The sequence below is a fragment of the Penicillium atrosanguineum genome, assembly GCF_028827265.1.
Source record: "Penicillium atrosanguineum strain IBT 20685 chromosome Unknown utg000001l_segment0_segment0, whole genome shotgun sequence".
Lineage (NCBI taxonomy): Eukaryota > Fungi > Ascomycota > Eurotiomycetes > Eurotiales > Aspergillaceae > Penicillium > Penicillium atrosanguineum.
The window spans coordinates 3,628,930-3,653,629 of NW_026623133.1; the positions used below are offsets into that span (position 1 = coordinate 3,628,930).

The 24,700-nt window shown below is 49.4% G+C and overlaps 9 protein-coding genes across 9 annotated transcripts; 4 read left to right on the plus strand and 5 right to left on the minus strand.

The window, feature by feature from the left end:
• Window positions 1–1,842: 1,842 nt before the first annotated feature.
• N7443_001412 (uncharacterized protein) lies at window positions 1,843–3,174 on the minus strand (the record flags this gene model as incomplete). The annotated part of the gene is made up of 1 exon (XM_056881468.1): window positions 1,843–3,174. One exon carries the CDS (start codon window positions 3,172–3,174, stop codon window positions 1,843–1,845), a length of 1,332 nt encoding a protein of 443 aa, XP_056746706.1.
• Window positions 3,175–4,090: 916 nt separating this feature from the next.
• Window positions 4,091–5,874, minus strand: N7443_001413 (Zn(II)2Cys6 transcription factor domain-containing protein; the record flags this gene model as incomplete). The annotated part of the gene is made up of 2 exons (XM_056881469.1): window positions 4,091–5,729; window positions 5,798–5,874. The coding sequence occupies 2 exons, from the start codon at window positions 5,872–5,874 to the stop codon at window positions 4,091–4,093; spliced, it is 1,716 nt and encodes a 571-aa protein (XP_056746707.1).
• Window positions 5,875–6,362: 488 nt separating this feature from the next.
• On the minus strand, window positions 6,363–7,292 carry N7443_001414 (Ser/Thr protein phosphatase superfamily; the record flags this gene model as incomplete). Its single annotated transcript, XM_056881470.1, has 1 exon — window positions 6,363–7,292. One exon carries the CDS (start codon window positions 7,290–7,292, stop codon window positions 6,363–6,365), a length of 930 nt encoding a protein of 309 aa, XP_056746708.1.
• A 206-nt stretch (window positions 7,293–7,498) lies between these two features.
• Window positions 7,499–9,082, plus strand: N7443_001415 (senescence-associated domain-containing protein; the record flags this gene model as incomplete). The annotated part of the gene is made up of 2 exons (XM_056881471.1): window positions 7,499–8,141; window positions 8,208–9,082. The coding sequence occupies 2 exons, from the start codon at window positions 7,499–7,501 to the stop codon at window positions 9,080–9,082; spliced, it is 1,518 nt and encodes a 505-aa protein (XP_056746709.1).
• A 2,680-nt stretch (window positions 9,083–11,762) lies between these two features.
• Window positions 11,763–14,946, plus strand: N7443_001416 (putative serine/threonine protein kinase (Kin4); the record flags this gene model as incomplete). The annotated part of the gene is made up of 2 exons (XM_056881472.1): window positions 11,763–13,070; window positions 13,120–14,946. 2 exons carry the CDS (start codon window positions 11,763–11,765, stop codon window positions 14,944–14,946), a joined length of 3,135 nt encoding a protein of 1,044 aa, XP_056746710.1.
• Window positions 14,947–15,887: 941 nt separating this feature from the next.
• N7443_001417 (Ldh family oxidoreductase) lies at window positions 15,888–16,985 on the minus strand (the record flags this gene model as incomplete). The annotated part of the gene is made up of 1 exon (XM_056881473.1): window positions 15,888–16,985. One exon carries the CDS (start codon window positions 16,983–16,985, stop codon window positions 15,888–15,890), a length of 1,098 nt encoding a protein of 365 aa, XP_056746711.1.
• A 2,092-nt stretch (window positions 16,986–19,077) lies between these two features.
• On the plus strand, window positions 19,078–20,764 carry N7443_001418 (MFS transporter; the record flags this gene model as incomplete). The annotated part of the gene is made up of 4 exons (XM_056881474.1): window positions 19,078–19,313; window positions 19,365–19,821; window positions 19,879–20,454; window positions 20,510–20,764. 4 exons carry the CDS (start codon window positions 19,078–19,080, stop codon window positions 20,762–20,764), a joined length of 1,524 nt encoding a protein of 507 aa, XP_056746712.1.
• A 631-nt stretch (window positions 20,765–21,395) lies between these two features.
• On the minus strand, window positions 21,396–23,661 carry N7443_001419 (Zn(II)2Cys6 transcription factor; the record flags this gene model as incomplete). The annotated part of the gene is made up of 3 exons (XM_056881475.1): window positions 21,396–22,328; window positions 22,382–23,402; window positions 23,453–23,661. Coding segments are annotated over 3 exons (2,163 nt in total), but the record flags the coding sequence as incomplete, so codon positions are not given.
• Window positions 23,662–24,046: 385 nt separating this feature from the next.
• Window positions 24,047–24,506, plus strand: N7443_001420 (Dabb family protein; the record flags this gene model as incomplete). Its single annotated transcript, XM_056881476.1, has 3 exons — window positions 24,047–24,065; window positions 24,126–24,354; window positions 24,413–24,506. 3 exons carry the CDS (start codon window positions 24,047–24,049, stop codon window positions 24,504–24,506), a joined length of 342 nt encoding a protein of 113 aa, XP_056746714.1.
• Between the last annotated feature and the right edge of the window lie 194 nt (window positions 24,507–24,700).

Sequence of the window (24,700 nt, forward strand, 5' to 3'; positions counted from 1 at the left end):
TCAATATCCATGGATCTGAAATCCGAGCGCAGTGTAATACTGCATGAAAGACTCATAGGCTCAAGAACCATCCTCTTCGGTATTATAAGCACTGCGGAGCCCCCGTTAGGCTTTACCCAGCCCCTCTTGTGCATTACAGGGGAGTTTTGCTCTCTGGTGATCCAGATTTTCCACCCCGATGAGGTATTCTATTAGCTGGAGAACGGCCCCTCGGTCTGTCTCTAAGTTGACAAGGCACAGAACTCCAAGAACCACTAGCGACAGGGCGAGAGCCTAATTCATCACAACAAGCGTTTCTGAATATAAGTCCAAACAATAAACCCTTTCAGCTGCTTTATTTTGTAGTATCTTGTGAAGGTGATCATCCATGCACCTGAAATAATTTGCAAGTCGAAAGCATTTGCTGGCTTCTTCGAATGAGAAAATCTTTTGCAGATTGAGAGAAGATTGAGCGGTTTCTGATGAAGCTTTATTATGCCGATGGATTAGCTTGGGACTCAGATTCACTCTCAGAGGAATCTTTCGTATTCTGATACTGCATAGCCTGGTATTCCGACTCATCACCAGTGGACGCCATGACATCGACCTGGGAGACTTGTGATATATGAAAGTGAGGCTGAAAGTACAATTTGCACGTTTGAGATGAACTGCTGAATTTCGATAAAAATCAAGCGAAAGCTTTAGGACTTGCGTGCGGAGATGGAGGCGCTAGCATTCAGCTCTTGCCCTGGACCGAGTACTGATTGCAATACATGTCGGGAATAGATAGAGTTGGAATCTGAGGCTGTGGCGAATGTGAGTTTGGTATTGTGAGGAAAGTGTTGGATAGTAAATAGATAATGACTATATGAATCCAGCTCTTCAAACTATTTTAAGTTTGGACTAGCCATTTTTTTACGAGATTATTTAGATAAAGTATTTTATAAGTAACGTTCTCGCGTGCTAAGATACCGAAGGTCCAAAAAGAATGTCGAGACAGAGTATATAGATACGGCCTAATGTGGGTCTGTCAATATAATATACCCACCAATCACAACATCAAAAAGGGTAAGGTTAAAAAAAAAATACAAAAAGAAATGGACGAACGGCGATTTGAACGCCGGACCTCCCGCATGCAAAGCGGGCGCTCGTACCCCTGAGCTACACGCCCACTGACTTGCTAAGTCATATAGTTCTTGCATTTCGTCCACCAAGGTTTATTTCCCGAGAGGCCACTCTGGAGTTAGGCGAAGAGCAGCTTGTTCTATAGTAATATACCCAATTTATTTCAGAATTCTGCCTCTGCTGAATTAAGTTACCACTTGAAGATATCACTTAGATTTTCATACAAGGAGGGAAGGGACCTACATACCAATTTGGGCTCACAAGACCCTAAAACAAAGCTTCCAATCGTGACAGACTACGGATGTTCCTGGTGGGCTACTACTCTGTCTCCTTCAGAGAATCGGGTTTGTTGATTAATTTACCAAAGATTTTGTGTTGAGAAATTACAAAGGTTTTACGATTGTTAAGTACACGCTGGAGGGCAATCTGAACCTTGGAAGCGACCAAGGTGGAATCTAGCCTAAGCCTGGCGACTTGCATAAGACATGCCAAGAACTTCAGCGGGGAAGGTCGTCTACTCCAATGAATGGTGATACAGAGTTTGCCTACTTGAATTTATCTTAACGCCAAGGGAGGGGTTCAAAGGGAAGACTGCAAGCTACTAACTATACCTCACACCTGGAACATAAAAAAACAAAGAGAAGCCACAATAAGTGCGTGTGATTTTGATATTTGAATACTCCCACGGAGCATAATTCGCTCGTTGAGCTTGTAAAATTGTTCTAGATGTACAACATCTCAGTCAAAGAAGACATCCTGAGACAAGACAAACTCGCCATCGAACTCAATATGTAACCCACTCTTGAGCATCTTCCCGCTGGCAAAGCTTGTCCACAAGTCTTTGATATCAGACCCCAGCCGAGCCAAATATTCCTCTGTGCTCTTCCCAGCTAGCATAGGCGCATTTTTCCAAGCACCTTCTCTCCCCAACACGAACGGAATGTCTATACAGTGACATGAGCCAAGAGGGTTTCCCTCTCCTGCCCATCCAAACGAATAGCTCGTCGACGTCCCACCTGCCTGCAACACCTGCTCATGGAAGCTTTGAGATGGCCATTTGAAGTAACTTTGGGTAATGTACCAAGTTCCTAGACTCTCCACGTAAGGTCCAATAATGGGTAACTTGAGAAGACTCTGTGGACCCATCATGCTTGCGAAAGGACGGCCGTCATTAGCGGTCCATCCTATGAGAATCGGGATATCCTTGATAATTTCCGAAAGCTTCTGGTCAAATTCTTGCTCTGCAGGCAATGGGTCAGATCCTAGGGTGGGCGCAAATAGCATAACCTGCGTCTTTACAGGATTCATGAGCAGCTTCTTTTGAACTACTAGCAGTTCATCCACAGACATGTCCCTTGGGTCTTTCGTGAAAAATTGTTCCGCTTTCTTAGATAGTAGAGCCGCTGTGGGTGTGCGTTCTTTCAGCTCTCGCAATGGTGGACTAAGAAGAATGGCGCGATGGAACAGGCCCTCAGTGCCCTCGGCAACCATCAAACAAATGATTGAATCCGCGCCCGCCGATTGCCCAACTATAGTGATATTTTCCGAGTTTCCACCGAATGCAGTAACATTGTTCTGAATCCACTGAAGCGCCGCTCGTTGATCCAATAAACCCAGGTTCGCGGATGCGATGCCCTCCAAGCCTAGATATCCGAAAACACCTAGCCGGTAAGTAACTGTGACACAGACGATTCCTCGCTTGGTCAAACCAGCCGGCTGGTAACAGTCAAGGTCTCCACCGCCTGAGATGTAAGCACCACCATGCAGCCAGATCATAACAGGTGCGTTGGTGGCATCATTTGGCGCGGTAATGGTTAAATGTAGACAGTCCTCATTTAGACTGTGGCCTTCGGTCAACGGACCCATAACCGACTCCAGTCGCGATGAGAGTTGTGGGCATATTGAGGCCCGGTCGGTGCAATCGCGGGCTTCTGTCCATTGATCGGCTGGCTGCGGGGCTTCAAATCTGTTTGCTTTGGCGTATGGAATGCCCCGAGCGTGGATAATGCCCTCTGTTGCCAGCGCGGTAATGGGCCCCACTGGGAGCTGAATTGTAGTTTTCGCTGTCATGCTGGGCTGATGCCTGAATAAGTTGAATAGATGTATGGTCATGAATCCAGAGCTTCTGAAATATAATATGTCGTGATGCAGGGTGACCAGGGACGGATGTACCCGAGCGGAGGCGCGCGGGGCTGATAAGATCTGAAACTAGCATTTTGTAACACGAACAAGTCCCAGGGGTGCGCACCCACATGACTAATGTAGAATGTTGTGCTGATTCATATGTCTAAAGGCCTTCCAGATGGCTTCCGGGTAACCTGACCAAGTGCAGCCGGGCATTTTCATGAGCCCGGAAGCCTTCCGCCGCACTTAATTTCGACTACGCGTCTCGATATCCAGAATAAAGATGCATTAGAATCCGTTAACTAATTATTCGAGGTATTCATCATCTGCAGCTCATCGTCCATGAACATCATGTCGGCATAAGTGCGCAACTGCCTGCCCTCGCACCTTCTGCCGCAAATGACCATGAGTATCACTGCCTCTGCCATCAGCGTTGCGACCATCGCGATTATGACCACGAATCTCTACTGGTATAATCAGCCCCCACTGAGCTCCGCGGCCAACCAAAGCCCTGGTTGTCATGCGCCGAGGATCGAACATGCAAGTCTCCACTTGCTTCTTGAGAAACTTTAAATGCTTCGTATTCTTTAGAGCGGGGTCTGTAATGGCTTGAAGCCCCTAGCGGTGAAGTTGATAAGAAGAGAAGTAGGGGAGAATATGGGAAAGAGAAAATGGGTAGCATAACAAAGAGCGTAAAGATAGGCGAAAAGATCGGCATAATAATGGGTGTAAACGCCATGTAAAAACGGGGCTTCAGATCGCGACGCGAACTATGGAAGTACCCATATAGCGATCGACGCACGACTGCATCGCCAGCCTGGCTGCATGGAAAGCCCTTTTTGCACTCGAAGTTCATCACATATCACCCCAAAGGTACGCACTCGGAGTATGATTTCCATGTGACGGAAGCCTTATCAAAACGATTTCTCGTAAATTGCAAAAAAAGATGATCGGAACTGCGACCCCACCGTGTGATATGTTCTTCTTTAATACCCGGAAGAAGTCCATTTCGAGGCTTGAAAATAGCATATCCGGATATCCGTGCTTCTTCCGGGATACACGGTGAATTGTTTGGGGTAACTTCGTGTTGCGAGACTGCAAGACTCGCAAATTGATTGCTACCCGGGGAAATATTTGGCAAGCTAGATTGTGCCGCTTTTTTTGAGTCCAGGCTATAGCCCTCTTCCAGCTTCATCAGATTCTCTGCTAGCAGAGCTACTGGGGTGCATTTGAAGAATCCTTGCACTGGAGGCGCCTTTTTCAGTAATGCCAAAGCCTTTCGACGGAGTACTGGATCGCGGCATTTCATCACAGTAACAGCCAATGGTATACCAGTTCCCATTTCAAAGGTAAAAGGTGGTTGGGAACCACCTGGCCCTGCTGAAGCATTGAGAGTTAGACTTGTTTGCTCAATTATAAGCGAAAAGTCTGCAGAATGAACATCATACACAGTTTGAAGTTGTGTCAAGCATCCCGTAACAACGATCGAGGCTGAAGCATGATAGGCCAGAAGAATGGGTTCCGTTGCCGTTGGGATTGCATATTTTGTGCGAAGTCTGTCACATAAACTTGTGTAGCCAACGAGCCAACGAGAAAGTCGGCCTGAAAGAGACTTCTTCTTTTCAATCATATCGGCGCTTATAGCATGGTCTCCATCAACACTTCTGAGATAAATGGTTGATTCCCCTTCAAAGATCATAGCTTCTGCAGATAGCAGAACGATGGCAGCCCTTGCAGAGTCAACAGACGAAAAGCTAGAGCTTACCGTCTTTTCAGTAGTCCGATACAGTTCACTTGGCTGGGTGCCTGAGACAGTAAGAGAGACGTTGCCCAGACGTAAGAAAAGAGGGATCAGGGTATGTTCCAGGAGCGCAGCTTTGGAGACGGAGACTCGATCAAGAGCAACTTGAACACGTAGATCAAGTATCAGTTGAACACCTTGTCTGTATAGTTGTAGTGCCTCTTCAACACGCCCTTGAATCGTCTCAATGCAGATAAAAAGCACACAGCTGATCAGCGAAATGTATGGATCCGCATTGCCACGTTCGATCTGCGAACGAACACTAGACATAGAGCGTGAGTACCAGTTTAAAGCCTCTCGTGAATTTCGGTTCATCGACTGTGTTTGGTCATATTGCTTTCTTAAAAAGTGAAAGTCCAAACACTGATCTGGATATTCGTATAGGGCACTTATTGCAATCATAGCATCCCATACAGCTGGCTCGCTGCGGCAAATTTGTGGAACAACCAGTGTCCAGAAATTAACCCCCAAGCCACCAGACAAATAATGAGCTGCGTGTTGAAAGTAGTATTCAAATGCACGACGTTCTCGTTGTCCTGAATTGGGTGACTGTGACAGGTTGCGGCTTAATATTAGTCCCGTAGGCGAGGGCGTGGATGGAGCTGCGGGGTATCTTGCACCCTCATATTGGCAATGTCGTCCCGTGCTCGAGCAGCGACGACAGCATGGCTTGATCTCGTCGCACTTCACTCTTCGAATCCTATTCGATGATCAGCAGATGGACGTGTAAGGTATTTACCTGAAGGTAGAGACCGAAGAACAACGTACTTGCAGGTTTTGCACCCAGCCCGGGATTTCGAAGCGCCTAACCGACGACTGACTTGGGTATCGTGATCAAAGCCCATGTTATATGGCTTTATGCATAGCCAAGGGAGAAAAAGGCAAGCTTAGCGATGAGGATGCGGCTGCACGCGGTAAAAAAAGGATACGACAAGCAGGAGTGGTCCGGTTCCCCCGCTGTTGATGCCTGAGGCGATGAGGCAGCAGTGATACAATACATATTCAGCTTCACGACGAAGACGCCAGATGAAAGAAAAAGATGGATCCTGATAGGGGTCATCATTCAGAGACAAAAGGAGTCGGGAGGAGATGGATAATATATGTAAAGCCTCGGTATGACGGCACCTGGGGGAAACGGGATCATGAATAACAAAACGTCTTTCTAAAAGAGACGTTGCACGAGACAGCGAACTATGTGCCAAGCCTAAAATTATCTCGAGATTGCTTTAAGAAAAACTAGGTAGTTGTTTGAAAAAAAGAAAAAAAGAAATTATAACTACCCTAACCGCCAAAAGCACCTAGCCCTGCTATGCCAGGGCCACAAACCACATGATTAACCCCTAACTACCTTTCTTGGCTCAAAGCCTTTGGAATGCGACGAGTAGTAGCCACGCTGATTACTGACCACAAGTTTGCCAGTACCTTCCTCCATAAACTCGGTATTGTAATGGGTATGACCAAATGCCCAGAGGCAGACTCGAGAGTTTTTCCAACACTCTTGCATCGAAAGATCTGTGGCAAACCCCGATGACAGTGGACTGTCGACATGCCTTGGATCAACAGCACGCGGATCCTGAGCAACCGGGCTGTAATGTGTAAACACAACAATCTTTCGCTGCGGTTCGGAGGTAGCTATCTCTGAGACTTGGCCATTAAGCCAATCTAGATCTGCGCGATGAGCAGCATTATGATCGTCGACTGTCCAGTTGTCGATGTGGTAGAAATCATTTACTCCAGTACTGATCCTTTCCCGGTGTTGCTCCGATATCTGGGAGTACAATGTGCATCCGAGGATGGTGACTTCAGAGGATAGATCGTATCGTGTTTGGTCCAAGAAGACGAATACTCCCAAATCTTTGGTGGAATACTGTTGCTTCACAGAGTCAGAGAATTGCTTGATGCGCTCCTTCGTTTTTACCCAGGTCGAGTGCCATGGCTCGTGATTGCCAAGTAATAGGAAAACAATCTGGAATTTTTGCAGCTGGGCCTTAATAAACGTGAAAAAGCCATCATCCCGGACAAGTCCTATGTCACCTAGAAGGGCAAGGTAGGGTGCTTCTGGAATGATCTCGAAAACATCGTAGGTAGGTGGTTTCTCTAAATGTAGATCGGACACAATTTGAAGAGCCATGATTGGGAGGTTGGAAGACTCGCCACGGCTCGATTCCACGGACTTGATGTGGCGCTGTGGCGGTGCGCGGGGTCTTGTGTTCCTGGGTGGCTGTGCACTGACCTCATCGCAGTTATCTAAGCGCCCAGACATTGCACTTAAGAAGCGCCCCTCCCTGTTCTTGGTTTTGGTCTGCGCCATTTCTCCTCCTTTTTGAATCCTGTATTATTAAACTCCTTGATAACATCGACTATTTGGATTTACGTCCTTACCTCTCCCGGAGGATCACACGTCATCGTTCTTATCCGCGTTATCAGCGGGCAGTTCTGTTTCTATCTAGTCACATATCAAGAGTCACGATGTCTGGTGCTTCGCACGACCCACGCCTTCTCTACAGCGTCAACAACATTCGCGCTTTTCACATTCAAGATGGCGAAGAGCAGGAGCTCACTCCCTCCGGTCCGCAGACGCTGTCCTTGCTAATGGTCCCAACGGCTACTTCAGCGCCGACGCCGCCATATGCTGCCGGCGCCAGCACTGAACCAGAGGAGGACTTCTATCTTCACCTTTATCTCCCTCCGGAATTGGACCTTGCCCTTCCTGCCACTACACAGATCTTCCACCAACCACCGGATAGCTATCTGATCCCTCGTTGGGATATGGCCCCCGATGTTGGCGCCTTTATCCGAATTCAATTCCCCAGTATTGGGTCGGGGCCCAATAAGGTGATGCAAGATGATATCGATACTTTCGAAACAATCCTTGCGCAATGCACTGCATTCCACGACCGTGCGGCTTCGAGTGGAAAGTCGGATGGTTACGCCGCGTACAACCCCGCCGACTATGCACCCGGTGAAGGTTATGTCACGTCGCCCGATACCAAGCGGTCCGATCTGCACGGCAAGATAGTACTCATTGACGAAGAGGATGGAAGCGTCGTCGGAGAATTGGGAGATGGGTACAACGTGGTGGAGGATGCGGATGTAAAGCCTGGATCTAAACGTGAGCATGGATCAGTCGTTCCCGCCTCTTGTCTAGCAGCTAATCATTTATGTTCATGGTGAATAGGCCCCGTGGGAATTGAGCTTCCTAGCGAAGGAGAGGGCAACCGAGTCAGTGTCAGCAATGTTTCCGAAGAATACCTGGCTATGTCGCGCCACCCGGCATATCAAAACTCCACAATCGTTCAGACATCGGCAACAGCATCTCGTTTGATTGTTGCAACATCAACCTCTCTGGCCAATTACATCACTAGCGGAGCAGATGGCTTCACCAAGAAGACGAAGCCGAACCCCAAGCCGCTGACCTTCTCCGATGCCACGCACGCACGCATCCGCAAGATTGGCACCTACTCCAATGGTGCTGCTGATATTTCTTCGCGCACAGTTGGACAGGTAGAGAAGGTTGCACAGAGCATTGGTGCATCGTTGGCGCGCAAAGAGGGCAAACCCAAGGGCTTCAGCAAAGGCAACCCACCACCCGACTACAAGCCGGGCGTGCTGAACAAGTCGATGATTGCTTTCTCAACCCTTGCCGATGGCATTCAGGAGGGTGCCCGAAACATCCTTCTTACCGGTTCCCAGGCTGCCAGTACAGTTGTCAGCCACCGCTACGGTGACCAAGCCGGCACAGTCGCCAACAATCTGACAGGTGGTATTAAGAATGTCGGATTGGTGTACATTGATGCCACTGGCGTAAGCCGACGTGCACTGCTCAAGTCTGTCGCGAAGGGCATGGTCGTGGGTAAAATGCGCGACGGTCAGCAGGTGGTGGTTGGCGGCGGCGACGGTGGCCAGCTTCCCACCGAGGCCGCCGGCCCTTCTGGCCTCGGACGGGATCCAGTTGCCCGGGGCCCATCACCGAACCCCACCCCACCTCCTGCATACGATGCATCAGGAACGATGTCAATGGGTGGTGCGTCTATGTCAGGGGGGAAGCGCTAGATCTTGATATTTTTCAGCATTTGAGCCTTTAATTTTTATGCAATGGGTTTGGAGATACAGATGAAGATATCCACGGATCTTTACAAGCGTTCTTCCTTGCGAATTTGTGACCTAGTATGTAGATAGCTAGTTCCATAGTTGATCCCGAATAAACACAGAGTTGCGGTCTATCATGTTATGCGTCACCGCCAAGGACTGCACTCCGTAGTCTGCACACCATTAGGGATCTAAGTTTCGGCCGGGGCGGGGACTGTGGCGCCCTTTCGGCGATATGTTCTGATGAGGCCGTTCTGCCATTGACCGTGCGTTAAAACCTTTTGATGATTCCACCCATTGGACCACAATTCTCATGATCTTGTCGGATGATTGAAAAGGGTATTGTGTCGATTGGATGAGCGCCGGCGCAATGGCAAAGCTGCCAACGCATCACCCGCTTGACAGTTGGCCGGCCCACCCAGAATGTCCAATTGGGGCTTATCAAGGGTTCTCATCCAGGTCAGCCTCCACACCGACAACCGCCACTCCAGCAGACTTTCGAGTCTCGTCTCGATGGTCTTGAAACGTGAGACCTGAGCTTGAGACTCGAGCCTTGAATTGGGATGTAGCGCCGTGCCGTTGGGTGGAGACCCGGATACGAAGTGGAGCGCGCAATGAAATCAGCTTTTAGCGCCGACCCCGAAATGCCCAGGAACCGAGTCCACTCGCTCATTGATTACGCGGTGGAAATCTTGGGAACGTTTGCAGTGATGGAGCAACAAGGATCTACTCGATCCGGGGGCGCAACCCTGGTTCTCACGGGCCCTAACCGTGGGTTCATCCGATGCGCCCAGGGAAATTGAGTGCTTGAAGCTCTCGTAGAACTCGGCTCGATTCGAGGCTAACGAAGCTAGAGCTTGGTCAAAGACACTTTGGGACCCCGAGTAATAGTAATCAAATGTTGTCATTGCTTTCAATCCACTTGTCCTTTCCAGGGGGGGATCAACCACGACAACAATTGGACAGAAATCAAGTCAACGTACAGCTTCCAGCTCCCAGATCTTGTCAAGTCGCGATCGTGTGGGCGTAATGACGATCGGCGGTCCTAGCGAGTAGCCCACTTTTCAGTAATTCGAAACAACCGGCGCGAAGCCCCCTTTTTGAAACGGGACTTTGGATTCATTTGCGCGCTTGACAAGCTATGACCACTGGACCTTTGACCTTCCTGTTTCCCTGTATTTATGTTTATTTCATATGTTTACCCCCCATTTACGAGGCACATGCGAGGATCAGCCCTCGGGCCTCGCACCCGTTTCGTTCTATCACAGGCGAGGTAAGGGGAAAACAGCGAGTTTTCCTTATTCAGGACTGATATACGCAGCTGCTGGAGATAGCTCTGCAGGCTAATCTGGTCCTAGCTATCTGGCGTGTCCCGCGGCATCATAGTAGTAGTTACTGTAGTAGTGGCCGATGGAGTGGAGGATAGGCCCGATGTCCACATTCTTCAGTACTCGGTATAGGATAGACTACGGTATAATTCCACGACCATAGATCATTGATCATAGACCATAAACCATAGGCCATATACCTTCGACCGAAGGTGATAAGAACGGAGAGTAGAAATTTCCAGGATTACTATTTTGCAGCCCGACAGGCCAAAGACCAAAGACCCGCTCCCCCAGACTAAACGAAACTAAACCAACCCAGTTAACCTGCCTGCTCTCTCCTCCCTCCTCCCACCCTCTCTATCCTTGAGGTCCTTTCCCTTAGGACTCTCTCTCTCTTTTTGTGTTGTTCCTGGGTCTTGTTTGCGCCTTCCCTTCTTAACTTCTCAACACCCCTTTTCTCTTGACTCGGGGCGACCGGTGCTTCCCGCCTCTCTTCTCCCCTCGCGCCCCCTGTCCGCCCCTCTTACCCTGGCTTCGAGACGATGTTCTACGTTTGATTTCAGTGATCGTGGAAACTCAATCGCGCCTGAGACATTCTCTCGCTTCCGCGTTTGTTTCTCTCCCCCAGTTCTTGGACAACGTGCGCCCCCCTCAGGTCGTGGGTTGCGGGATTCCAGAACACTGCAGCGCAGGTATCTTCAACTTCCTTTTCGTTTACTGCCCTTTTTTTGCCTTTACGACGCGTCTTTTTGGTCCGATTGAGTCGCGACCTGCTGTGCCGGGTGAATACTCAAGATCTGACGGTTCTTTTGTTCGCGACCACTGGCCTGGCATTCCCCCTGCCCCCCCATTCCTCCATTCTTCCGATCGACGTCCTGTCAGTTCCCTCTTCGATTTTTGATGTGCCACATTCTTTCTCATTATCGATAAGAATTGTCCGCCGAGGGGCTTCGAACTGACGCGATCGTTTCATGTTCACAGTTCTGAGGCTGAAGTGCTCCACTCAGCGAGTGCGACCGTTCACCCAACCTCCCGATCCTTCGCCCAATACCCTCGGGAGGGCGTGGTGCTTCTACGCGCCAATTGTGCCGTTCGCAATTGGAACGAGCTTCTATTCCTCGACAAGTGCCCGATCGAGGCCGTCGCGGACCGTCATACGACGAAAAGCCTCGGTGGACTTTTCGCGCATCACTAGAAGGTACGATACCAGTCGTGATGCAAACACTCTCGCCCTCCCCACCGACTGAGTCCACCATGCTAATCCTCTTCTTTTCTGTAGCCATTTCTGAGGCCGGTCCCGATCAGCTTCTTCGGCTATGAGCACTTCTCATCAGCCGGCATTCTCCGCCCACGCATCACCAGTATCGACTCAAGCAGTTCCGCCTCCCGTTCAGAATAATGCGCGCGCCAATTACCCGGACATGTTAGGACAGCCACCAGTCCCTCCCCCGAGGAGCTCTTCTACGCATCATAGCCGCCGCAGTCCTAACGGATCGACCGAGAAAGGCTCGCGACAGGGAAAGAGCCGGTCCGATCGCAAGGAAAACCGAGAGCGAACACGCGACGACCGCAACGGTAAAAGTCGATCAAGACGGGCAGATCCCTTGGAGGAGACTACACGTGAGGCATCAAGAGGTGCGCCTCCGGTCTCATACCCGGAAGAAGATCGCGGCCTAGAGAATATGTCAGGCCAGGGAGCTCCTTTGGAGAAAGAGACGAGTGCGGTGATCAACTCGGTGCAGGTCAGCGATCCCGTCGTGGATCGGACGAGAGAGCAGGTGCGACAAGAAGGCGCATCCCCAGCGGCAATCGCACCACAAGACTCGGCGCAAAACTTTGGTACGGCTGGAACTGAACCGGTCGAGGAGGGAACACGCTCCGGCCATCGAAGCCGCCATGATTATAGCAACAACGGAAATACCATCAAGCGAAAGGAGACCACATTTGGAACTTACATTCTTGGGCAAACCCTCGGCGAGGGTGAATTCGGCAAGGTCAAGCTTGGTTGGAAGCGCGACGGCAGCATCCAGGTAGCCATCAAGCTCATTCGCAGGGAATCTCTGGGATCCAACCCTAGCCGATTGCCCAAGATCTATCGCGAGATCGCGATTTTGCGTGAGCTCGCACACCCCAACATCGTCCGTCTTCACGAGATGGTGGAAACGGACCGCCACATAGGTATCATCATGGAGTACGCATCAGGAGGTGAACTTTTCGACTACATTCTGAACAACCGGTACCTTAAAGACAACTCTGCACGTCGGCTATTTGCACAATTAATTTCAGGTGTCGGCTACCTGCACAAGAAGGGTATTGTGCACCGAGATCTGAAGCTGGAAAACTTGTTGCTGGACAGGAATCGCAACATTATCATTACAGATTTCGGCTTCGCCAACACCTTCGACCCAACCGACCCATTAGACGAGGAGATCGAGTACAACCTCACCAATAAGGAATATGTCAAGCGGAAGCGACTGGATAAGCTGGGTCCAGATGGATACAGGCGGGGTGACCTGATGCAGACAAGCTGTGGAAGTCCTTGCTATGCTGCTCCGGAGCTGGTTGTTAGTGACTCCCTGTACACCGGACGCAAAGTGGACGTGTGGAGCTGCGGTGTCATTTTGGTAAGTTTCTTTAACCAGCTGCGTGTTAGTTTGATCTAATATCGTATAGTATGCCATGTTGGCTGGTTACCTCCCATTCGATGACGACCCCGCAAACCCCGACGGAGACAACATCAACCTTCTTTACAAATACATCGTGACCACCCCTCTCACCTTCCCTGAATATGTCACACCCCATGCTCGTGACCTTTTGAGGCGGATACTGGTCCCCGACCCCCGGAAGCGTGCCGACTTGTTTGAGGTGGCTCGCCACAGCTGGTTGAGTGAATACTCTCACATCGTTTCGCATATCACCAGCAGCACAACGAATGTTGCGGATATTGCCAACACAACGGTACCGTCTGAGCACCAAGAGGCACCGGCCCTTGTTCGTAGTGCCTCCGTTCGTGAGCCGCCCAAGTCAGCACACCAAAGTTCAGTTGCGGCTGTTGGTGGGCTCAATCACCACGCTGGAGATATTTCCCAGGATTCGCCAAGTGAAAAGTCGAAGACTTCGAAGGATGCGAAGCGGAGGACTGTTCAGGTTGAGTATGTTGCTCCTCAATCGCAAACAACCCGAGGAGAATACCAGGACACTCCGGGACCTCACACTGGCGAGGAACCACAAGCGAGCGCGACACCCGAGAAGCCACGCACGACCTCAAAAACCGCTCCGAAGCCGCCTATCAACCTGGACAAGCCATTGCCAGGACACTTCCCCCGTTCGACATCGGAAAACCCCGGCCTCACTGGCTCACATACCTATGCCCCGGCGCCTTCGAACACGCGACCCCAGACGGGTGGCTCAATGGCATCTATCCACACTGGTCGTCTCCCTTCGCGAGGCTCCTATGGACAGCCCGTGGCGCCCATGGTCACTGCTACCAACACCGAAGGCCGTCTAGCGCAGCCTAGGAGCGGACAGTTCTCTCTTGTGCAGAACCCCGCTCAAGCGTCTAGTGCATCCATTGGCCGCCCCAGCACCCAACAGCTCCCCTCGGCATTTAACCCAACTCCTCGACAAGAGCCCCCCAAGAGCGGCCACAAGCGATCGAGCACTGTTTCTAGCATTGGCGAGAAGCTTTTCGGCCGATCGGGATCTATTCTGGGTGGTCGAAACTCCCAGGCTCAAAATAGTCGTGCCCGGCAAAACAGACGGTACCCCCCTACCAGCATGAAGGACCCACTGCCGCGAGAAGATTCCCGTCAGTCTATGGATTCTCGTCGCTCTATGCAATACTCGCATAGCCGCAAGGCGAGCGAAGCGGAAGGCCGACCTCGTCGATTCTCCCTTCTTCCGTCCTCCTTCTCTTTCCGCAACTTCTCTGGACGCGCTCAGACTCCTGAAGAATCATCACAAACGCCACGAACAGTCGACCCTCAAAGTCAGCGCCCAGCCACTGGTCCTATGTCAAATCGCCCTCGCGCAACCAGCTATGGAACTCAGGAGGCTATGAGTATGGTGAATGAGGGTCCTTCAGACACGGTGTACGAGCAGAAAGATTCGGAGCCATTGAGCTACGAGGCTCAAATTGACCAACAATTTGCCGAGCTTGGAAATCACTTCGACCAGACCGACGATTCCTTTGGTGCCATCTCATCTGAGCAAGTCTACCGGCAGAATGACGATGACCAATACAATGGTTCTCATCACAAGTACTCCTCGAAGCCGAACTACTACGACGACTACAACGGCACTTACGACAGTTTGCCTAGACAATCCATGCAAGCTGGCCGACGAGGACCAAGCGTCTTGCAGAAGAATAATCGCAAGTTTGTTGACGCATACGAGTACGAGCGAGACTCCTCTCACCACTCAGGAAGCTCAGGCGCCGCCCGAAAGGTCATGGACTTTTTCCGAAGGCGTGCCAAGTCTCGGGCCGGCGACGACCGGTAAACCACCCATCGGCCTTCAAAATTCCACCCAGGAAGCAGCATTACGCACCTGAAGGATCAAAACCTCATCCAACCCGGAAGATTGACACAGACAACGTTTCATACCTTCCCACATTTCGATTCAAAAGAGCAGCGAGGTTGTTTGGATTAAACCTATGATACCCTGCTTTATTCCCCATTCCGTGCGTGAAGCGCCTTCTTCATCCGCCGGGTGTTTGATTATCTAGCATGTTCTTTTCCTTTGTCAGAATACATTTCCTTATCTTGCTTAATGTCTCTTTTGCCCCCCATCCCATCTCCCAGCCCTGTTTTCATGTTGACTTTTTTCCCCCTTCTTCCTTTCTCCTGTCATTATTATCTCTGACTGTAAAGTGGGACATGGCCTGTTCAGAGTATCATCCCCCATTTCTTCCCTCATTGCGTTGCCCCCATTTCCCTCTTATTTCTTAGCTTCTGTCTTATACGGGAGGTCTCGTGGACGATAATTGAATTGTTGTGTGACATAAATTTTGAGGGCTTTTTGCGTCCTTTCTTTCCAGAGTTTGCTTGCCTATAGAGCAGTATCTTCTTGACCTTTGTCGAAAAATAGGTCGGTTGGAGGGATTCTTTCTTGGTAGTGATCATTTTTAGCCAGTCGGACTGGATTATATAGGTCTTGTACCTTGGGAAAAGCCACTTGCTCATGCAGCGTGCAATGTTGCATGAAATGGTGTCCAATCAGCCATGCCAAGATGACTTCCTGTAGAAAAACTCCAAATTGTAACCATGTTGGTCTCATGAGATAGTAGAAGAATTCATCATTCGCTGCCTGGAGCAGAATACAAACATGCCCAGAACTTCAAATGGCCATACAGTGGGGATGTAACTATAAGAATTAGATGTTTTACCTGAAGTCCTATGAATATCAAGTGGAAGCGGCATTTCCTCACGAGATATCGAAAATCAGGCAGGTTGTATCTTGAGGTGCTCTACCTGGACTAAATCAGCCTCCTTGTTCAAACCCGCAACCTCAGCCTCAGCCAAAGGAATACCCTCTTCAAGTCTCCGCTCTTCCATGATCTGTTCAATCTCCCCAGGGAAAAAAATCTGCTCTACCCCATCAGCCTTCTCAGACTCCGTAACGCGCTTATAAAGATAATCCATGCGCCCCTTGAACTCATCCATAGTCATAAACAAATCCGGTTTAATAGCCACAAGGAAATGTCCCACATCCGCCGGCTTAGATGGATCATAGGGATTCGTGACATGACCCGCAAACGCAGCCCCAGAGAAAACCCCAGAAAACACATCCATCATAATTGACAATGCCGACCCCTTCGGTCCCCCCATAGGCAACATAACACCCTGCAAAGCCTTTGCCGGATCATCCGTACTCTTCCCCTCGCCATCCAAAGCCCAATCCACCGGAATCTTCTCCCCTCTCCGGAGCGCCTTATAAATCTTCCCCCGCGCCGCAACAGAAGGAGCCATATCAAGAATAAAAGACCGACTGTCATTCCCCGAGGGCGCACCACACGCAATAGGTGAAACACCCATAAGCTTCTCCTTCCCGCCCCAAGCTGGAAGCGCAGGCGAAGAATTTGTAAACACAAGAGACATCATTCCCGCATCAAGAGCCTGCTTAACCAACCAAGCTGACATCCCGAAGTGATTCGAATGCTTGACGGAGACCATGCCCATTCCAAATTCCTGGGCCATTTCAATGGCTCGGCTCATTGCCTTGTGCGCGGCTACAAATCCCCACCCGTTGTGCCCGTCAACTTGGGCCACGACGGGTGTGATTTGACGGAGACTTGGCGTGGCGGATGGGTCTAGGCATTTCTGTCGAATACGCTCCATGTATGAGGGGATGCGGTTGCTGCCGTGAGTGTCGACGCCGCGGAGGTCGGCGGAGACTAGGCATTTTGAGACGATTGTGGCGTTTTGTGAAGATGTGCCGTTGGCGATGAGGATTTGGCGAACGAAGTCCTCTAAGTCTGTGTGGTTGATGTGGTGCATTTGTTGTTTTTGGTCACTTTGTGCCATTTTCAGGTCGGTCATGATGAAGGAGTTGATGAAGTAATTTGAATTTTTGGAATCGTGGAGACCGCGATGTAGTTGCGATTGACTTTATACGTGGAGAATGTTGGGGCAAGGCGGATGTTTCCCGTTGACGCGGAGTTCTCCCGATGGTGGAGGCGTCCACTTGTACTACTCTACACTTTTCCATCTATTGAGGCTAGTCGGTTTTAAGGCCTGGATATATTTCTGGCTATGTTGGTTAGCTTCACGGTAGTCTGAATTACTCACTTGTTGTAAACGCAGAACGTGAGGAATGGTATCAAGAAACTCGCTGTATACCCCACGTGATTGCCACTACCGAGAGTCGACAACGTCTTATTCCAAGTGGAATCTGTCAACCACCACTGACCCACCAGGTCTAGCCAACGAGGTCTTTTCGGCATCGAGCTTCTTTTAAAACGTTCTTAGGTCGATGCTAAGAGTGGCATCTATGGACTCGACCTGATTGATGGTTCATATGGCGCCTACGGCAACACGGCGCAAGCACTTGAAGTCGCGTAATGGCTGTCTTCAATGCAAGAACCGGAAGATAAAATGCGATGAAAACGGCTTGTCTACATGTGCTCAATGCACAAAAGGTAGGCTCTCCTGTTCCTTTGCTCCACCCACACCATTACTCAACCAAGGTCTCTCATCAACTGCACTTTTGGACATGGAACTCTTGCATAGCTTCACAATCAACACGGCGAAGTCAATATCAGATTCATCTGAGATCCAGACTTTCTTCTCAACGACTTTTGTGCAACTTGCCTTGAAACATGACTTTTTGTTGCACTGCATTCTCGCATTGTCTGCTTTCCATATAGTGAGCCCACAGGGGGCAGCTCAATCTAGCTCATCGATCGATATGGGAAGGGCAACTGATGAATACCTCCTGACGGCCTATGATCATCATGAGAGTGCACTGAAAGGCTATCGCTGTAGCCTCTCGAACTTGAATTCGGAGAGCTGTCATGCTATCTTCGGCTGCGCATGTCTCTTGTTCATCACCTCTTTTTCCCGACCATCGAAGAATCCATTTCCATCGGATCAGCCTGATGTGTCCATGGGTACTGGGATATGGCTCGACTTCCAACTATCAGAGTGGATCATCCTCATCAAGGGATTGCCTTCTATTGTCAATCACAGTGAGCTTTTGCCAGTACTTCGACATGGACCTATGTCACCTCTGATGAAAGCACGGGAGAGCATGTGCAAAAAAGATAACTTTCCCTCAGGGAAGAATGTACTGGCATACTCTCGGCTTCATGATCTTTCAGAAGCGTTAGGGAAACAATCTAGCGATCAGCATGCTGTTGAGATTTGCCAGTCATCACTCAGGACACTTCATGAGGTTGTTGAGGAGCTTCCCCAGATGCACGACACGGCTCTTGCATTTATATGGCCGATGAGGGCAACTCCTGACTATCTCGTCCTTCTCGAAGATAAGAGACCAGAGGCATTACTCGTCTTTGCATACTACTGTGCTCTTCTGCAATTGATGAGCTCTAGATGGTTTATCAAGGGCTGGCCTCTTTCTATTCTCGAATCTATTCGCGATACAATTGAGGACAAATGGATTTGGTTGCTTGGCTGGCCTTTGGAGACAGTACTAGATGGCCAAGGGCCAAGCTGGGAGCATTCGAGATGATGGCGAATGTTGAGATGAAGAGTGGCTACCTGTATGCCTGGAAACAGAAAGCTTTTGTTATGGTACATGAGATCAACACACGTGGATGAAAGTCAACTATTCCTTATTCCTTCCTTGTTCCTTGTACAACTCAATGACGGGAGAACAAGTGGGACCATTTCGACGATGTGGCCAATCATCACATGATCCGAGAATCTCGTACACGATGAGCGTGGTGGAGCTGCATCTGGCATAGAGGAGCATAACTTGGAACTTGAAAAGCCAGAGACCCTTTTATGTCTTTTGGGCCCCTGGATAGATACGTATGAAGGCATTACGGCATGTATCCTTCCCGACGCTTGTCACGCGGCCTCTTAGGTACGACCGAGTTTCCGAGTTTCTTCGTCTTCTTAAACCGAAGCTTCTCTTTTCTGTCTTCATGCAATCCCTCTAATCTACCTGATGGTTGAAGACGTTGAAAGAAAGTCGCCGGGCGGCGCTAGCCGTGATCTCGAGGCTAACAGCGCTCTCGTTCATGATGCAATCAGCACGGACACTGTTAGCGAAAAGACGGCTTCCGAGCCCGACCCCGACCTTGTCAACTGGGACGGAGAAGATGACCCCGAGAACCCAGTGAACTGGACCTTGAAGAAAAAATGGGCAAATGGAGGCCTTCTTGCTGCGATGACTTTTATCACGTATGGACTCTTAAGTAATCCATGGGTCCGACTATACTAACAAAACAATAGTCCCCTCGCGTCGTCTATGTTTGCCCCCGGCGTAGAAGATGTGATGATCGAGTTTCATTCGACCAGCACAATGCTCGCATCCTTTGTCGTCTCTGTCTATATTCTCGGATACTGCGTGGGTCCGCTGCTTGTCGCACCCCTCTCAGAGATGTACGGCCGCGTCCCTGTCTACCATGTTTCGAACGTTCTTTTCGTTATATTCACGATCGCGTGTGCTGTCAGTACCAGTATGCCTATGTTGATCGTATTTCGATTCTTCGCGGGCGTCATGGGATCGACTCCTCTCTCCATCGGAGGTGGCACCTTTGGCGATATGTTCAGAGTTGAAGAGCGAGGTGCTGCTGTTGCTGTCTGGTCAATGGGACCCTTGTTGGGACCAGTTGTTGGACCCATTGCAGGAGGGTTCCTTGCAGAGGATGTTGGGTGGCGATGGGTGTTCTGGATCATTGCAATGGCTGTGCGTATTATGGCTGCTTCGGATTGAAGATTCAACTAATGCTCACTCATTCTTTAGGCTGGCGTCCTGACCATTGCGATGTTCCTCTTCCTTCGAGAGACATACACAGTCGCTTTGCTTAATAAAAAGGCCAAGCGATTGCGTAAAGAAACCGGCAATCCCAAGCTCAGATCAGCCGAAGATCTCGGTCTATCACCGGCGGAGCTATTTAAGGTGTCCATTCTCCGACCCATCAAGTTCCTCCTCTTCTCGCCGATCGTGTCATGCTTGTCCATCTACATTGCCTTTGTCTACGGTATTCTGTACCTTCTGTTTACTACCATCACGAGCGTTTTCACCGAGACCTATGGCTTCTCTCAAGGTTTGGCCGGCTTGGCTTACCTCGGCATTGGAATCGGAATGTTCCTGGGTTTATTCATGGTCGGCGCATCTTCAGATAAACTTCTGAAGAAGTTGACAGCTTCCAACAACGGGGTAGTCAAACCTGAGTACCGCCTACCACCAATGGTCATTGCAGGTCTGATTCTGCCAATCGGTCTATTTCTGTATGGTTGGACTGCTCAGTATAAAATTCATTGGATTGTCCCTATTATCGGCACTGGCTTGGTCGGACTTGGACTCATTGGATCTTTTGTGAGATTGAACCCCTCCCCTTGACTAACGAGCATTTGAATTCTAAAGTCCTCAGATTCCAAACTCCACCTACCTCATCGATGCCTTCGGAAAGCATTCGGCTTCGGCAATCGCAGCGAACACTGTCCTGCGGTCGCTCTTCGGTGCATTGATTCCCTTGGCTGGACCGGCTATGTATGAAAAGCTGGGACTGGGATGGGGTAATTCGGCTTTGGGATTCATTGCGCTAGCTATGGTCCCTATTCCTCTGGCTTTCATGAAATATGGCGAGCGGCTGCGTACCAGCCAGAGCTTTAGAGGTACTGTGTAGACCTAAGCAAAATGCTCAAATATGTCTCCGCGGCGGGATGGGATGGATCTAGAATGAATTAATTATAATAGAGTCTATATAATTCTTTGCATTTGCTAGCTTTTCGCCCTATCTTTCCCATTCGGTTAGTTCTGACATGGTTGCTTGACTTTGACCAAATGCATTTTGAATCCGGTGGGAAATCAATGGATTACCTATTGCTAACACTTTCCCAAATATTTGCGGATTCGCTTCAAAGGAACGCCAACGGTACCTAATGTTGAGAAGCCTTCAAATTCCGGTACAGCTATTCGAAAGAGGATACTCGGTAGGGTCTTCGAGTAACTTAAATAGAGAATTCCAGATATCCAAGGGCGTGTAGCTCAGGGGTACGAGCGCCCGCTTTGCATGCGGGAGGTCCGGCGTTCAAATCGCCGTTCGTCCATTTCTTTTTGTTTTTTTCCCCCTTGGGATCCAAGCTAAACTAGATTGACTAGCTCCTCCTCAAATTCAAACGAAGGAGCTTTTTTTTTGCGACTGTTTTACCTTGAAGTGATAAAATAAATTCCGGGACTCAGCTAGAGGGAACCGATTACAGCCCACTAGACTCTGTGCATACTACGTAGTCATAATTTGCATTATTTTACAGGCTTCAATTGCTATTGAAGATCCCCCACATCATGCTATCCCAGTCTGGCGCGCCCGCCAGATCCATAAACCCACCTGGCATGGTATCATTCAGCCAGGTCGAAGTATCCATATTGAAATCATAATCGTCAAGCATTGTCGGGCCAGCATCAATAGCGGAATCGATTCGATCGGGCGATAATAAATTTTCATTCGCTTGTTGGGATCGCAAATTTCTCCCGCTAAAAGTACCTGGTCGTGGCGTCGGCAGAGATGCAGAAGACTCCAGCCTTCGTGCTTTGATCAATCGTTGTATTGTAGCGCCTGAAAGCTCATGGATGCAATCTCTCGCTCGCTTGGCTTCTATCCAGTACTCGCCGATGCTGCTGAGGATGTTCAGACTGATGCCGCTATCTGCTACCAGGTCGTCGATTTGGATCTGTGATGCAATATTCGGTAGCCTCCATAGACAGTGCAGCATTATCAGTGTTCCCAAGAAAATGGAGTGCACTATGAGTCTGCTATATAAAAGCGACTCTTGTCGATATAACTCTCCGAAGCCGCGGAGTAGATCCACGGCATGTCGGAAACATCGTGCGAGTATCTCGTCTGAAGGATCCGGAATACTGGGACTAGGTCGGAGGACTAGAATCATCATTTCGTGATATCTAGTCTCGCATATCTTGGCAATCGATTCCATTCCAAGGACACGAGGAATCTCTGATAGCCATGTCTGAAGCCGGTCTATCATCTCGTTTTGCCATTGATGAATGTCAATAATCGGGGGGTAAGCATAGCGGGGAGGATCTCTGCAGATGCTGTGCATGACATATTTGATTTCTGAATTCAGCCGAGCCAGCCTGAATAGGTGAATCGAGTATGTAATGTGTGATGGCGAGCCATTCATTGTTTCTGCTGTGACTTCTGAGAGGTATATATCGGCGACATCAGAAGGAAGCTAGGAGATGCGTCAGTTGAAGTAAAGGGGATATAGAAAGAGACAAAACATACTCGAAGCTCGCAAGCTTCGTCTCGGACACCAATGGGTCGACCCATTATGGTGCCCAATGTCCGATCAAAACTGTAAACCACCCAGAATATCCGAGTCCTCATCTCCTGCTCTAAGAACGATATTTGAAATGCGGAGGATGCACGCACATCGCGTTGAAGACCGAGGTCGATAAGCGCTCCCAGACACTGATAATTTAAGCCCCAAACATTGACCCCACATGATGGATTATGAAGAGCATAGACCATGAGGAGAAGGAGACTTTGAAGCCCCTCTAGGGAGCCCTCGGCACAAGCGGCTTCAAAATAGTGAGTGGCTGCGGTGTAGTAACCTTCAGCGGGGAGGCGAATTCTGAAGCGACGGGAGAGGTCCGAAGCTGCTATGGCCAAGACCATATATACATGGAAGGCTACCACTGGGTTAGTGTTGGCTTCTCCATCCATGTACATTTTGTTCATCCGTTGCATATGAGATGGTTCATGCAGGAACGGATACATGAGATGAGCGGAAGCGAAGTATTTTGAAGAAAGCTCGACTGCATCTTCTTTGCGAGTTGGTAAAGATGCAGGGCTATTAAATAGATCAGCAGAGAGTGAGATCGGCTCACTTCCATTGCCTCGATTGCCTGCTGATCTTGCTCTTCGACCAGTGTTGGAAAAGACCAGATTTGCTAGGAAATAACCGCTCGAGGGGCCGATATATCTCGGCTCAGCTCCAGAAGAAAGTGAGACTAGACCAATCTCATGGGCCTGTTTTGACTGTGCGCGAGAAAGTTGCGAGTCGGCAAGTGGCATATCCTGTCTTTGTTGAACCGGGGTAGGTGATTGGCATGAGCCAGAGATAGCGGCGGCAGTAGCAGTAATAGCAGACTCGGCAGCTTCGTCCTCATGATTAGTGATGTCAAGTTGCGAATTATCCATATTATCCATAAAATCCAAGGGTGGGCCATCTTCGATATTGGTCCCTTGTTCGCGAATCATTGATTCGAGCCATTGCACGCGTTTTTGCAGGCTTGTAATGTATCTACCACGCATCAGTGTACGCACAGAACCCGCAGAATATCAAGAGCTTACGTGCGGCTTACTTCCTGCTTACCATCATTGACACAGGGTGTATTCGCCTTCTTGCACGATGTGCATTTAGGAACCTCGCCATCACATCGGATTTTCCGTCGTTGACAGCGTCGGCAGGCAGCACGGTTTCGACTTCGACGTGGGGAATCCATCATCATTAGCCGTATTATTCGTATTCGTACACGACAAGTCCAATATTGATGCTCGGACTGTTTCCATATGTGAATTCGCAAATTCTTGCCCGGCAAAGCGATGCTCGGATAGCTTCCGTCAAGCGCCGGGGGGGGATCCGTGAGATGACTAACCGCGTAGTTTGATGGCGCGGATATAGATCCTTTCACAAATTATAGATTTCCATGCGCCCGATGAAAAATTCTACAAAAGATCTTTTATGGACTAAAGGCGATTGTAATATCTTTTTCCGAGTGCTCGTCTTGATCGGAGACGCGAAGATTCGAGGTGAGGAACGAGATTGAATGTGACCTGATACTGCCGAGGACGGATGGCTTCCGCCGCTTCGCTGTCGGCTTAAAAACAACAGATTTCCATTAATTCTCTAAGTTCACACCTAGTTTACTTTTACCATTATTCAAGATGACAATCGTCCATATTGGTATGTTCTACTATCACGAGTCTTTCTTCAGTCTCGCTAATATCCGCGATGGATGAGCAGTCCTATTTAAGTTTCGTGCGGATGTCACCGAGACTGCCAGAGAAGAGTTTCTCTTACAACTAAAGACCTTGAAGAACCTATCATGTGTGAAGAGCCAAAAACTTGTCGTTGGAGGCCCGTCAATTACAACCCCGATCGAAAAGAGCAAAGGATTCCAGTATGCGTTAGTGAGCTATCATGAAAACCGGGCGGCCCTGGATGAATATCAAGCAAGTAGTGAGCATCATAGGTATGGTCACACAAATGAATTCTTCAGTATAGTTTTGGAACTAGCTGACATAATTTAGGGTGACGAGTACCTATTTTATTCCATTCAAGGAGGATCTCGTTCGATTCGATTTTGAAGTTGACCAAGCAAATGAGTCATTGCCAGGATTCTGACTTAACTCATTAATATGATCTTCTTTCGCCAAGTGTATCGCCTATTAGGCAGCATCAAAGCGGTACATAGTGACCATGTAGTGATGTACGCGAACGGTCTGGACCTGACCGGGCTGCTCGCCCCAACTAGACTGGACCTTGCCATCTTTACCCTTTCATCTCATCTACCACTAGGTAAATTTGGAGGTGTAGTA